Consider the following 15,485-nt stretch of genomic DNA (forward strand, 5'->3'; position numbering starts at 1 on the left):
ATTTTTTTTAGAAAATTCCCCGTTCTAATTCAAAATTGTATTTCTTGTAGAATATTCCCTGTTCAAATACAGAATTATCATTCTTTTTGAAAATTTTCTTTTCCAAAGCAGAATCAGATTTGTTTAAAAAAATTCTCCGTTACAAATAAAAATTCTTTTGGAAAATTCCCTGTTCCAAATTAGAATCATAATTCTTTTAAAACAATTCTCGTTTCAAGTCAAAATTGTTATGATTTGCAACAATGCTATGTTCCATTCAAAATAGTAATTAATTTTGAAAATCCCCTACTTTTTAAATGAGAATTTTATTTCTGTTAGAAAATTCTCCGCTTCAAGTTAAAATTCTTTTGGAAAATTCTCTGTTCCATTTAAGAATCCATTTTTTTTTTAATCCCCCGTTCTAATTCAAAATTCTAATTCTTTTAGAATATTCCCTGTTTGAATACAGAATTATAATTTTTTTTGAAAATTTCCCTCATTAAGTACAAATTTTTATTCTTTTCGAAAATTCCCTCTTCCAAATCAGAATACTATTTCTTTGAAAAAATGTCTCCATTCCAAGTCAAAATATTTTTCCAAAATTCCCTGTTCCAAATCAGAATCATATATTTTTTTAATTCTCCTTTTCCAAACAAAATTAATTTTTTTTTAAATCAGAGTCATAATTCTGTTAGAAGAGTCCCTGTTTCGAACGAAATATGATTCTTTCCCAGGATTCCCGGTTCCAAAATTGAATCATATTTCGTTTAGAAAATTCTCCGCTTAAAGTTAAAATTCTGTTGGAAAATTCTCTGTTCCAATTAAAAATCAAATTTCTTTAAAAAATTCTCTTTCCAATTAAATATTGTAATTCTTCTAGAATATTCCCCAATCAAATATAGAATTATAATTCTTTTTGAAAATTCCCCGTTTTAAGTACAAATTTTTACCCTTTTCGAAAATTCCATGTTCCAAATCAGAATCATAACAAATTAGAATACAAATTAGAATTTTTTTCTTATAAATTCCTTGTTCCAAGTAAAATAGTGATTCTTTTTGAAAACTCCCTATTCCAAATTCGAATTTTTTTCTGTTAGAAAATTCTTTATTTTGAGTTAAAATTCGTTGGGAAAAATTCCTGTTCCAAACTAGAAGCATAAATCTTTCTAAATTTTTTTTTTTTTTTTGAAAATGGCCTATTTTTAAAATCATATTTCTTTCAGAAAATTCTCCGCTTCAAGTTACAATTCGTTTGAAACATTTTTTGTTACAAATCAGAATCACATTTTTTTAGAAAATTCCCCATTATAATTAAAAATTGTAATTCTTGTACAATATTCCCTGTTCAAATACAAAATTATAATTCTGTTTGAAAATTTCTTATTCCAAATTAGAATCATATTTGTTTAAAAAAATTATCCGTTACAAATCAAAATTCTTTTGGAAAATTCCCTTTTCCAAATTGGAATCAAAATTCTTTAAAAAATTTCTCGATCCAATTTAAAAATTTTTATTCCTTACAACAATTCCATGTTCCAAATCAGAATCTTTTTTTTTTTAATTTCCCGTTCCAAGTAAAAATAGTAATTCTTTTTGAAAATTCCCTGTTGCAAACTAGAAGCATAAATCTTTTTAAAAGATTTTTTTTTGAAAATTCCCTATTTTTAAAATCAGAATCATATTTCTTTTAGAACATTATCAGCTTCAAGTTAAAATTCGTTTGAAACATTTTTTGAATTCCAAATCAGAATCACATTTTTTTAGGAAATTCCCCATTATAATTAAAAATTGTAATTCTTGTAGAATATTCCCTGTTCAAATACAGAATATAATTCTTTTTGAAAATTTATTATTCCAAATTAGAATCATATTTGTTTAAAAAAATACTCCGTTGCAAATCAAAATTTTTTTGTTAAATTCCCTTTTCCAAATTGGAATCAAAATTCTTTCAAAAATTTCTCGATCCAATTCAAAATTATTATTCCTTGAAAGAATTCCATGTTCCAAATCAGATTAATTTTTTTTTAATTCTTCTCTCCAAGTAAAACTAGTAATTCCTTTTGAAAATTCCCTATTTTTTAAATCAGAATCATATTTCTTTTAGCGAATTCTCGGCTTCAAGTTAAAATTCTTTCGGAAAATTCTCTGTTCCAAATCATAATCCCATTTTTTTAGAAAATTTCACGTTCTAATTCAAAATTGTAATTCTTGTAGAATATTCCCTGTTCAAATACAGAATTATCATTCTTCATGGAAATGATCCGTTTCAAGTACAAATTTTTAATTCTTCCAGAATATTGATTATTCAAATACAGAATTATAAATCTTTTATTTTTTTATTTCCCCGTTTCCAGTAAAAAATTTTGTTCTTTTCGAAAATTCCCTGTTCCAAATCAGAATCATAATTTTTTAAGAAAATTTCTCCTTCCAATTCAAAGTTCTAATTCTAAAAATTCCCCATTGCAAGTAAAAATTCTAATTGCTTTAGCAAATTCACTTTTCAAAATGAGAATCATAATTCTTTAATTAGATTTTCTTCTTTATTATTAAAAAGATTTTTTTCCTTTTATTTCTTCTTCTTTTATTTTTTCTTCTAAATCCTTTAATTTAAAAATTAGGTATTAAAATTGAAACAAAAATAAATCACAAGAAAAACAAACGGGCAAAGCGTTAATTTTTATCCAAGAAATCCGGAAATTCGAAAGCAAAATTTTACGAGACACTCTGTAATAAACAATAAATAAACCTTTTATTTAGATTCGTCTTTGTGCTTTCCTGCAAACGCACTTGACCTTCCCCAAGATCAAAAATCTCTCGCCTACATTCGAACACCTTACACCGTGAGCAGTTTCAAACAACCTTTGTCCATACAACCAGCCAATAGTGTTCCCAGAACATCCTCGGATTTAACTTGCCTGATTCCCTACATAAAACGGGGTCGAAACATGCGTTTGGATCAGTCAATTATGTACAAGACTCCAAAAGAAGCGACCGAAAACGGCGAGATAGTCACAAACGAGCTGAAATTGAGAAATCTGTCGAGTGTCAGGCAACATTTGTTCAGCAGAGACAGTTTCTTAAATAATGGTTCCATCGATCTGACTGCCGAAAGTTTGGATTTGACCAGTATTTTGGAAAAAATTACAGGCCTCTCCGACACTTTCACTTCCTTAGCTGAAAATTCGTCAGAAAAGATCTCAGTCGCTTTTAATCAATTAGCGGCATTGAAAGATTCATTCGCAACTCAAAAAGGTGAGTGCTCGTCAATTGGCATTTGGTTAAAATTAAATTTTGTTGTTGAAAATTTATTTTTTTTAACAGAAAATTCCATCTTTTTGGTTAAAAAAATCTTTATGTGTTTAAAATTCAACTATTAGGTTGAAAATTCGTCTTTTTTTAGTAATAAAATTTTTGGTTAAGAACTTAACGGTTTGCTTCAAAATTAAAAATTTGTTTTGGTTGAAGATTCTACTACTTTTGTAGAAAATTCAACTGTTTGGTTCAAATTTAACATTTTTGTTGAAAATTCCACAGTTCCTTTTTAGAAAATGGCTTTTTGGTATAAAAATTCAAGTCTTTTTGTAGCAATTTTATTTCCTTAAAATAGATTATTTTAATCTAAAATTTAACTACTTTGGTAGAAAATTCATCAATTTGGTTCAAATTTAATTTTGTTGTTGAAAATTTATTTATTTCTTTTTTTTTTTAGAAAATTCCATCTTTTTGGTTTAAAAAATCTTTATGTGTTTAAAATTCAACTATTAGGTTGAAAATTCGTCTTTTTTTAGTAACAAAATTTTTGGTTAAGAACTTAACGGTTTGCTTCAAAATTAAAAATTTGTTTTGGTTGAAGATTCTACTACTTTTGTAGAAAATTCAACTGTTTGGTTCAAATTTAACATTTTTGTTGAAAATTCCACAGTTCCTTTTTAGAAAATGGCTTTTTGGTATAAAAATTCAAGTCTTTTTGTAGCAATTTCATTTCTTTAAAATATATTTTTTAATCTAAAATTTAACTACTTTGGTAGAAAATTCATCAATTTGGTTCAAATTTAATTTTGTTGTTGAAAATTTATTTATTTTTTTTTTTAGAAAATTCCATCTTTTTGGTTAAAAAAATCTTTATGAGTTTAAAATTCAACTATTAGGTTGAAAATTCGTCTTTTTTTAGTAACAAATTTTTTGGTTAAGAACTTAACGGTTTGCTTTAAAATTAAAATTTTGTTTTTGTTGAAAATTCCACAGTTCCTTTTTAGAAAATGGCTTTTTGGTATAAAAATTCAAGTCTTTTTGTAGCAATTTTATTTCCTTAAAATAGATTTTTTTTAATCTAAAATTTAACTACTTTGGTAGAAAATTCATCAATTTGGTTCAAATTTAATTTTGTTGTTGAAAATTTATTTATTTATTTTTTTTTAGAAGATTCCAACTTTTTGGTTAAAAAAATCTTTATGTGTTTAAAATTCAACTATTAGGTTGCAAATTCCTCTTTTTCAGTAACAAATTTGTTGGTTAAAAATTAAAAATTTGTTTTGGTTGAAGATTCTACTACTTTGGTAGAAAATTTAACTGTTTGGTTCAATTTGAATATTTTTGTTGAAAATTCCACAGTTCCTTTTTAGAAAATGGCTTTTTAGTATAAAAATTCAAGTCTTTTTGTAGCATTTTATTTCTTTAAAATAGATTTTTTTTTATTTCAAATTTAACCTCTTTGGTAGAAAATTCATCAATTTGGTTCAAATTTAATATTGTTGTTGAAAATTCAAGTATTTAAAAAAATTTATCTTTATGGTTAAAAGAATCATCTCTTTTGATAGAAATTTCATTTTTTTGTGTTTAAAATTCAACTATTTTGTAGAAAATTCGCATTTGCGGGTTGGTTGAAACATTAAACATATTTTGCTGGTCATTAAGGTTTGAAAATTCATCCCATTTATTAGAAATTTTATTCTCTAAAAATTAAAATATGAAATTTTTCGTGGAAAAATTATATTTTTTATCAAAAATTTAATTAATTTTGTAGAAAATTCATCAATTAGGTTTAAATTTAATTTTTTTTACATTCATCTTTTTTTTTTAGAAAATTCGTCTTTTGGTTTGAAAAATCATCTCTTTTGGTAGAAATTTAATCTCTTTTTCGTTAAAAACTTAACTGTTTTGATTAAAATTAGTAATTTGTTTTGATTAAAGATACAATCACTTTGGTAGAAAATCCAACTCTTTGGTTCAAATTTAACATTTATGTGGAAAATTCAACTGTTTCTTTTTAGAAAATGCCTTTTTGGTGTAAAAATTCAACTATTTTTGCAGCAATTTTATTTCTTCAACATAAAAATATTTTATAATTGAAATATCAAGCATGATATTTTTCGGAGAAAAATAATTTTTTGGATCTGAAATTTAACTAATTTCGTAGAAAATTTTATAGAAAATTCGTATTTTCGGTTTGGTTGAAACGTCAAACTTGTCTTGCTTGTAATTATGGTTTGAAAATTCATCCCATTTTTTAAAAAATTTATCCTTTTAGAATTGAAATATTTTTTGGTTGAAATATCAAATATGACATTTTTCGTGGACAAATAATATTTTTGATCAAAGATTTAACTAGTTTCGTAGGAAATTTATCGATTCGGTTCAAATTAAATTTTTTAAATAGAAATTTAATCTTTTTTTGTATAAAACATAACTGTTTTCTTTAAAAATAATAATTTGTTTTGTTTAAAGATTCAACCACTTGGGTAGAAAATTCAACTATTTGGTTCAACTTTAACATTTTTGTTAAAAATTCCACTGCTTCTTTTTTAAGAATGCATTTTTGGTGTCAAAATTTCACTCTTTTTGTAACAATTTTATTCTCTTAAAATAAAAATATTTTTTGGTTGAAACATCAAGTATGATATATTTTTTGGAAAAAATAATTCTTTTTTATCTAATATTTAACTACTTTTGTGGAAAATTCATCAATTTGTTTCAAATTTAATTTTGTTGTTCAAAATTCGATTTTTTTTATTCATCTTTTTGATTTAAAGAATCATCTCTTTTGGTAGAAATTTCATGTTTTTTGTTGTTTAAAATTAAACTGTTTTGTAGAAAATTTGCATTTTCGAGTTAGTTGGAACTTCAACCTTGTCTTGCTTGTCATTTTGGTTTGAAAATTCTTCCCATTTATTATAAATTTTATCCTTTTAAAATTAAAAAATTGTTTGCTAAAATATCAAATATGACATTTTTCGTGGAAAAATAATATCAAATTTAATTTTTGTTTACATTCATCTGTTTTTTTTTCAGAAAATTCCATCTTTTTGTTTAAAAAGATTTTCTCTTTTGTCAGGAATTTAATCTTTTTTTGGTTAAGAACTTAACTTTTTTGTTTAAAATTAATAATCTGTTTTTGTTGAAGATTCAACCACTTGGGTAGAAAATTCAACTATTTGGTTCAAATTTAACATTTTTGTTGAAAATTCCACTGATTCTTTTTATAAAATGCATTTTTGGTGTCAAAATTTCACTCTTTTTGTAGCAATTTTATTCTTTTAAAATAAAAATATTTTTTTGCTGAATTATCAAGTATATATTTTTTTAATTCGTCTTTTTGGTTTAAAAAATCATCTCTTTTGGTAGAAATTTCATTTTTTTGTTTAAAATTGAACTGTTTTGTAGAAAATTTGCATTTTCGAGTTAGTTGGAACTTCAACCTTGTCTTGCTTGGCATTTTGGTTTGAAAATTTTTCCCATTGATTAGAAATTTTATCCTCTTGAAATTAAAATATTTTTTTGTGGAAATATCAAATATGACATTTTTTGTGGAAAAATAATATTTTTGATTGAAGATTGAACTAATTTTGTAGGAAATTCATCGATTTGGTTCAAATTTAATTCTTTTTACATTCGTCTATTTTTTTTTTTTTAGAAAATTCGTCTTTCTTTTTTAAAAATTCATCTCTTTTGTTAGGAATTTAATCTTTTTTTGGTTCAAAACTTAACTGTTAAGTTTAAAATTAATAATCTGTTTTGGTTAAATATTCAACCACTTTGGTAGCAAATTCAACTATGAATTCAACTGGTTAAAAAAAATCATCGCCTTTGGTAGAAATTTTATGCTTTTAAAATAAAAATATTTTTTGTTTTTGAAATATCAAATATGACATGTTTTAGAAAATGTAGTCTTTTTAGCTTAAAAGTTCATCTTTTTGGTAGAAATTTCATCTTTTTTGGTTGAAATATAAAATATGAATTTTTCGTTGTGTTTTTGGTTTAAAAATGAGTTTATCGCTGGTGGTAGAATTAGAAATTTTTTTTTGTTTAAAAACTTAACTGTTTAGTTTTAAATTAAAAATCTGTTTTCGCTAAAAATTCAACTACTTTTTTGGCTGAAACATCAAATATTACATTTTTCGTGGAAAAATATTTTTTTTAATCTAAAATTTAACTACTTTCGTAGAAAATTCATCCATTTGGTTCGAATTTATTTTTTGTTGTTGTGAATACGAGTGCTTTTTTGTTGTTAATTCATCTTTTTGTTTAAAAAAAATCATCTGTTTTGGTGGAAATTTTCATTTTTTTGTATTAAAAACTTAAATATTTCGTTCACAATTAATAATATGTTTTGGTTGAGGATTCAGCTACTTTGTTGTGAAAATTTGTCTTCTTTAGTGCAATTAAACTGTTTTTTATTTAAAATTAAAATGTTTTTTGGTTGAAAACTAATTTTTTGGGGGCAAAATAATCTTTTTGCTTGAATATTAAACTATTTTGTTAAAAATTGGTCTCCATTGATTTAATTTAACTGTTTTTTATGTAAAATTGAAATATCTTTTGGTTAAAATATTAGCTTTAAAATTATGTGTTAAAAATTCATATATAAAGGATTTGTTCGAAATTAATTTTTTGGTTGAAGATTCATGATTTAAGTATAAAATGCATCTTTTTATTTGAACATTCTACTAACTTGTTTATAGAATAGTATTTTTAGTGGAAATTTAAAGCTAATTAAAGTATTAAGTTGAAAATTCGTATTTTTTAGTCAAAATTACGATTTTCGGTGTAAAATTATTCTTTTTAGTTTGAAATTTTACTGTTCTGTTAAATATTAGTCATTTTTATTTGAAAATTCGCCTTTTCTTAGTAAAAAATTAATTTTTTGGTGGAAAATGATTTCTTTTTTTGAAAATTAAACTATTAACATTTTCGATGAGAATTTAAATAAAATTACTTGACAGGTTAACTAATTTGGTAAAATTTAATTTTTTCGTTGAAGATTCATGATTTCAGTATAAAATCAATCTTTGTGGATGATAATTTGAGTAATTAGTGTAAAAATTATTATTTTTTAGTTGAAAATTAATTTTTTTAACTGAGAACTTGTTTTTTCCATTTTTTGTTTAAAATTGGTCTTTATACGTTTAAAATTCAACTATTAGGTTGAAAATTGATGTATTTTGTTGAAAATTGATCTTTTTCAGTAGCAAATTAAGTTTTTCTGGGTAAAATTATTCTTTTTGTTTGGAAATATCACAAATTTGTTAAAAATTAATCATTATTAGTTGAAAATGCGTATTTTTTTAGTAAAAAATTAAAGTCTTTTAAAAATTATATATATAATATAATAAAAAATATATTTTCTTAAAAAGGTGAGTGCTCATCAATTGGTGGAGGAGACGCTCCATCTGCGGTCGAAACTCCCGAACGGATTGAAGATTTGCAAAAATTGGATAAGAAGATTCAAGTTTTGCAGAAACAGAAAGAATTATCCTCACAGTGAGTGGATTTTGATGAAGATTGAGAGAATTTTATAATGGTGCCTTATAGAAATTAAATTTCCTAATTAGGTCCGTCCATAAAAAGCAAATTTAATTTAATTAATTGATAAGATTGAGATTTTACGAGATTCAGAAGATAGTTTATTTAGTTTTTCACCTTGCATGATGAATTTAGAATTATGATTTCGTTAGCAGAGAGAAATTTTGATTGGATTCTTATTCAAGAATTAATTTAATTGATTCGCCGTTTTCCGTTCCAGGGTGGATCAATTTCCTGCCAGATTTATTGTTGATATTACTTTTAAGATTATTTTCATTTCAGTATTCTTATATTTCTAAGGTAATATTTAATTATACTGCATGTAATTCTTAATTGAGATATGACGGTATGGATTTTTGGATGATTGGCAACACGAATCTCTCTCGAATTATTTATACAAATATTTGTTAAAGAGGTTTTGTATACGTAAATTTGATTTATAGTTACAAATAAATGTTCATATTCATTAAATAATATTTTATTATAGATTATTTTCAGGTGCATTTATTTATTTTAGGGCTTTTAGTGATTTTCGCTCGAAATTAGGATTTTCCTTCATAAACTAATATTAGCTAGAGATGTTCCAATATTATATATTTAACAACAAAATTGTTTATAAGCAAATTCTTTGTGATGAAAATGTTTTCTATGATTTTCCATAATCATACGTTATGTCTAGTTATATTGCAAGAAAATTGAATGAAAATTATATGATGTTAAACAAAATTTCTCTTATAAGATTATAATTGTTTATATTATAAACAAAATTTATGAACAAATGCAGTAATCATGTATTTTTCAAAAAAAATTCTCGGAAGGAAAATTCGGTTTTTTTAATGCCAGTCATTTTAGATGGGAACTTGATGGGAATTTCAGCAACATTCATAATAAGTTGATAAATTTTTATATTTCTTTAAACAAATTTGATGAACAAATTCATTAATCAGGCATTCGTCTACAGAAAAATTCGTTTTTTTCTATGTCAACAGTTCTAATTAAGATATAAAAAAAAAATTTTCATCGATACATGCTCGAATAATGCATTTGTTTATTAAATATATTTTTAAAAATCATAAAATTTGTCAACTCATCATGAATGTTGCCGAATTTATTATGAAGATCCCAATTAAAAGTCTGATATCGAAACAAAAAAGAATTTTTCCTTCGACAGATTCCCCAATAATGTTTTTGTTTATTAAATTTGTTTTTAAAAAATCATAAAATTGATCAAGAAATTATGAATTTTGCTTAAATTGTCATGAAGTTTCCAACTGAAAAGACTGCCATTGAAAAAAACCGAATTTTTCTGTCGACAAACGCCCGAATAATGCATTTTTAAATTAAATTTGTTTAAAAAATCTTAAAATTAATCAACAAATTATGAAGTTTGCTAAAATTTTCATAAATTTCCTAATTGAAAAAAATGGAAATAGAAAAAAAACGAATATTTCTGTCGAAAAATGCCTGATTACTGCATTTGTATATTGAATTTATTTATAATATAAACAATTATAATGAGAAAAGAATTTATTTTGATATAATATTGTTTCCATTTTAATTTCTTGCAACATGACTTGAAAAAACGTGTATTTATGGAAAATCGTAGACAAAATTTTGTCAACAAATAATTTGTTGATAACCATTTTTTTCTATATTGTCTAATATCAGAATCTCTTTAAATAATGCTATTTTATGCAACAAAGGCGATTTCAACCATTTTCTTGTTATTGGCGAACACCGGGAAAGTCAAATAAAAAAGGCCATTTTTTCTCATTATTGTTTATTTATTAAAAAAAATTGAAAACCTGATTCAAAAATCAGGCTGGACAACTCTCTTAGAAATCTTATTAGATTTTTTTTTCCAATTTCAAAACCAAAAACTTTTTTTTTTAAATAATCTTGTAGGGCGTTAAGAAAGAAACATTTTTCTTCTCTTGACTTTTTGACAAAAACAAGAGGGGTCAAATTTTACACAAATCTAATACCTTCTCTGATGAGAATGTAAAAATGTAGGTTGTGCTCATTTTTTTTGCCAGAAATTAGCATTTTTAAGCAGAAATCGTGATTAAGGCCTCCAATTTTCAACATTTTTAAAACCATTTTTAGACAGTTTTTACTTTTATTCACATTTTTCACCAGAAACCAGTTATTTAAATAAATTAGATTTTAAAGATCGAGAAGATTCACAATTTACACCGGAAATTGTTTTTTAATTAGTCAAATATGCTTCTTGCTTGTCTTATTGGTTTAAAAACCCCTCCCTTTTGGTATAAATTCTAAATTTTTAAAATAAAAACTTTCGTAGAAAATTCAACTATTTCATACAAATTAAATTTTTTTGTTAAAAATTTGACTTTTTTTAAAATTCTTATTTTTGGGTTAACAATTAATGTATCTCTTTTGGCAGAAATCTTATCTTTTTCTTTTTTTAAAATGTCTTTTTGGTTTAAACATCAATTTCTTTTGTTAGAAATTTCATATTTTTTGGTTAAAACATCAAATATCACATTTTTTGTTGAAAAATAATATTTTGATCGAAGATTTAACTACTTTCGTAGAAAATTCATCTGATTGGTTCAAATTAAATTTTTGTTTAGAAATCTCGTATTTTTGTTTATAAAAAAATCATCTCTTTTGGAAAAAATTTAATCTTTTTTTGTTAAAAACTTAAACTGAAAAGTAAAAATTATTAAAAATAAAAATAAGTTTTAGTTGGAAATTTAAATATTTGTTTTTAATTAAATTTTTTTTCGAAAATTCATCTTTTTTTATTTATTTTTTTATTTTGAAAGCTCGTCTTTTTGGTTTAAAAATTAGTTCGTTTCTTTTTGTAAAAATTGCATCTGTTTTTTTTGTTTTGTTAAAAACTTAACGATTTGGTTTAAAATTAAAAATCCAGTTTTTGTTGAAGATTCAACTGCTTTGGTAGAAAATTCAACTAATTGGTTCAAATTTAACTTTTTTGTTGAAAATTCCACTGTTTTTTTTTATAAAATGGCGGTTTAGTTTATAAATGCATCTCTATTTGGTATAAGTTTTATCTTTTAAAATAAAAATATTTTTTGGTTGAAATATCAAATATGACATTTTTCGTGAAAAAATACATTTTTTGATCGAAGATTGAACTACTTTCTTAAAAAATTCATCCATTTGGTTTGAATTTAATTTTGTTGTTGAAAATTTAACTGTTTTATTTTAATTTATCTTTTTGGTTTAAAGAATCATCTCTGTAGGTAGAAATTTCTTTTTTTTTTTTGTTAAAAAATTAACTGTTTGGTTCAAAATTTAGCAACAGTTTTGGTTGACGATTCCGCTACTTTGCTGTGAAAAGTTGTCTTTATCGGTTCAATTCAATTGTTTTTTATTTAAAATAATATTTTTTTAATATCAAATATAATATTTTTCATTTAAAAAACGTGTAGTTGCCAATTAATCTTTTATGTTGTAAATTCAAGTGCTTTTATAGAATATTCATATTTTCGGGTCAAAAACAAATAGGAAATTTGTTTTAAATTTTTTATTTTTTGACATGAAGATTCCAAAATTTGGTTGCATTTTTTATTTTTTGTTACTGAAAATTCTTTCTCGGTTGATACTTTAACTATTTTGTTGAAAACTTGTCTTCTTAATTGAATTCAATTGTTTAAATTGTTTTAAATTAATCTTTTTTTTAGTTAGAAATTTAACTAATTTATTAAAAATTAGTATTATTATTAGTATTTTGTTAAAAAAATTACTGTTGATTGAATTTAACTATTTTTTTTATTTAAATTTGAAATCTCTTTTGGTTCCAATAGAAACTATTAAATTTTTCTTTGAAAATTTAAGTATACTTAGTTGAAACTTTAACTAATTTGTTAAAAATTAATTTTTTTGTTTGAAGATTCATGATTGTAGTATAATATTTATTTTTTTGGTTGAAAATTGATCTAGCTTATTTAAAAATTATTATTTTTTAGTTAAAAATTAATTTTTTCAACTGGAAATTTGTCCCTTCCATTTTTGGTTGAAAATTGGTCTTTTAAATTAATAAACTAAGTTTTTCTGTGTAAAATTATTCTTTTTGATTGAAAATTTCACTAATTTGTTAAAAACTATTCATTTGGAGTTGAAAATTAAATATTATATTTCTTAATTTAACTTTTTATTTGAAAATTGATCTGTACTTTTTCAGAAAATGTATTTTTGGTTTTTAAATTAATCTTTTTTGGTATAAATATTATTTTTTTGTTTGAAATATCAAATATGACATTTTTCTTGAAAAAATAATTTTGTGAATCGAGGATTTAACTACTTTCATCGAAATTTCACCCATTTAGTTCAAATTAAATATGATGTTGAAAATTTAAATTTTTTTTTCATTTCGTCTTTGGCTTATAAATGCATCTCTTTTTGGTAGAAATTTTATCCTTTAAAATTAAAATATTTTTTGGTTAAAATATCAAATATGAAATTTATCGTGGAGAAATCAACTATTTGGTTCAAATTTAACTTTTTATTTGAAAATCCCTCTGTTTCTTTTTCAGAAAATTTATTTTTGGTTTTCAAATTAATTTTTTTTTTGTAGAAATGTTATTTTTTTGTTGAAATAACAAATATAACATTTTTCGTTGAAAACAAATTTTGTGGATCGAGAATTTAACTGCTTTCGTAGAAAATTCGGTTAAAACCTTAACTAAGATTAAATATAATATAAAATTAAATATAATAAATAAACATATTTTTTGCTTAAAATATTAAATATCACCTTTTTCATTGAAAAAGGCATATTTTTGGTCGTTTTGCTTAAAATTTCAACACTTTTCTTGGAATGTCGTCTACATGGGTTGAAAATTTAACTTTTTTGGTGGAAAAGTCACATTTTCGGGTTGAAAATAAATAGAAAATTTGTATCAAATTTCAAATTTATTGACTTGAAGATTCAAGAATTGGGTTGATTTTTTGTCTTTATTGATTGAAAATTCTTCCTTGGTTGACACTTCAACTTTTTTTTTTAAGTTCTCTTCGCTAATTGAATTTAACTGTTCTTCATCTTTTTTTGTTTGTAAATTTAAATAATTTTTAAAAAATGATTATTATTAGTGGAAAATTAATTTTTCTACTGAAAATTTCACCATTCCATTTTTTTATTGAAAATTAATCTTTATTTTTTGAAAGCTCAACTATTAAGTTGAAAAGTAATCCTTTTTTTTAGTAAAAAATTCATCTTTTTGATTATTTAAAAAAATTATATTTCAAAGAAGATTCACAATCGGAAATGTTTTTTACTGGTGATTTTGAAAAAAATGCACAAGTATTAAATATTAATTCTAACGTTTATCAATTTTCATAAATTATAAAATAATATTATTCTTGCTTGTCCTTTTGGTTTAAAAATTCTGCTCTATTGGTAGAAATTTTATCATTCGAAAATAAAAATATGTTTTGTTTGAAATATTAAATATGACATTTTTAGTAGAAAAATAATTTTGTTTATCGAAGGTTTAACTGCTTCCGTAAAAAATTCAACTATTTCGTCAAAATTGAACCGTTTTTTTGAAAATTCTTCTGTTTTTTATTGTTTTTTTTAGAAAATTCGCCTTTTTAGTGAAAAAAGATCATATTTTTTGGTTGAATGTTGAACTGTTGGATTTCAAATTAATAATCCGTTTTGATTGAAGATTTAACTATTTTGGTAGAAAATTCAACTGTTTGGTTCAAATTTAACTTTTTTGTTGAAAATTCACATTTTCCTGTTGAAAATAAATAAAAAATTTTGTTGAAGATTCAATTTTTTTTACTTGTAGATTCAACAGTTTGGTTGAAATTTTTTTTTTTATTCATGGAAATTTGTTTTTTCTTGTCTAATTGAATTTAACTGTTTTTGATTTAAAATTTTAGTATAAAATTCATCTTTGATTAGTTAAAAATTTTACTAATTCATTAGAAATGAGTATTTTTAGTTGAAAATTCATATTTTTAGAAAAAAAATTAATGTTTTTGGTAGGAAATTAATCTTTTTTGTTAAAAATTCAACTATTTTGTTAAAAATTTGTCTTCGTTGATTGAATTTAACTATTTTTCATTAAAAATTGAATTCTCTTTTGGTTAAAATATCAACTATTACATTTTTCGACGAGTATTAATAATTTTTGGTTAAAAATTCAATTACTCAGTTGAAAGTTTACCAAAGTTAAAAATTAATTTTTTTATTGTAGATTCGAGATCTTAGTATAAAATTCATCTCTTTGTTGGAAAATTAATTTTTTAACTAAAAATTTGACCATTTCATTTTTGGTTGAAAAATGATCTCTATTAGTTGAAAGTTCAACACTTGTGTTGAGATTCGTCTTTTTCGTAAATAATGAATTTTTTTGGTGAAAAAAATCTTTTTGGTTAGAAATTTCAATATATCATTAAAAATGAGTATTTTTTAGTTGAAGATTAAATTTTTCAACTGAAAATTTAAAGATTCTATTTTTCTTTGACAATTAATCTTTATAGTTCAAAATCAAACTATTTGATTGACATTTTATATAATTTGTTCAGGATTTATCTATTCTGGTAGAAGATTAATGTTCTGGGTACAAAATTCTCATCTTTTTAGTTAAAATTCGTCTTTTTTGCATGAATATTCAACTCTTTAGTAGGAAATTTAACTATTTCATAAAAAATTATTATTTTCAGTTGCAAATTAATCTTTATCATTTGAAAATTTAACTATTTGG

The 15,485-nt window shown here is 23.0% G+C and overlaps 1 protein-coding gene across 1 annotated transcript in view; it reads left to right on the forward strand.

Moving 5' to 3' along the window:
- Positions 1-9,250, forward strand: part of LOC117172011 — a 48,630-nt gene extending 39,380 nt beyond the window's left edge. The window contains exons 10-11 of the mRNA XM_033359732.1: positions 2,737-3,231; positions 8,610-9,250. Of these exons, the coding sequence (XP_033215623.1) occupies positions 2,737-3,231; positions 8,610-8,740 (626 nt within the window). The 3' untranslated portion in view covers positions 8,741-9,250. The remainder of the gene's footprint in view (positions 1-2,736; positions 3,232-8,609) is intronic.
- The last annotated feature ends 6,235 nt before the right edge of the window (positions 9,251-15,485 follow it).

The sequence above is a fragment of the Belonocnema kinseyi genome, chromosome 4 (genome assembly GCF_010883055.1).
Source record: "Belonocnema kinseyi isolate 2016_QV_RU_SX_M_011 chromosome 4, B_treatae_v1, whole genome shotgun sequence".
NCBI classification, from domain to species: Eukaryota; Metazoa; Arthropoda; class Insecta; order Hymenoptera; family Cynipidae; genus Belonocnema; species Belonocnema kinseyi.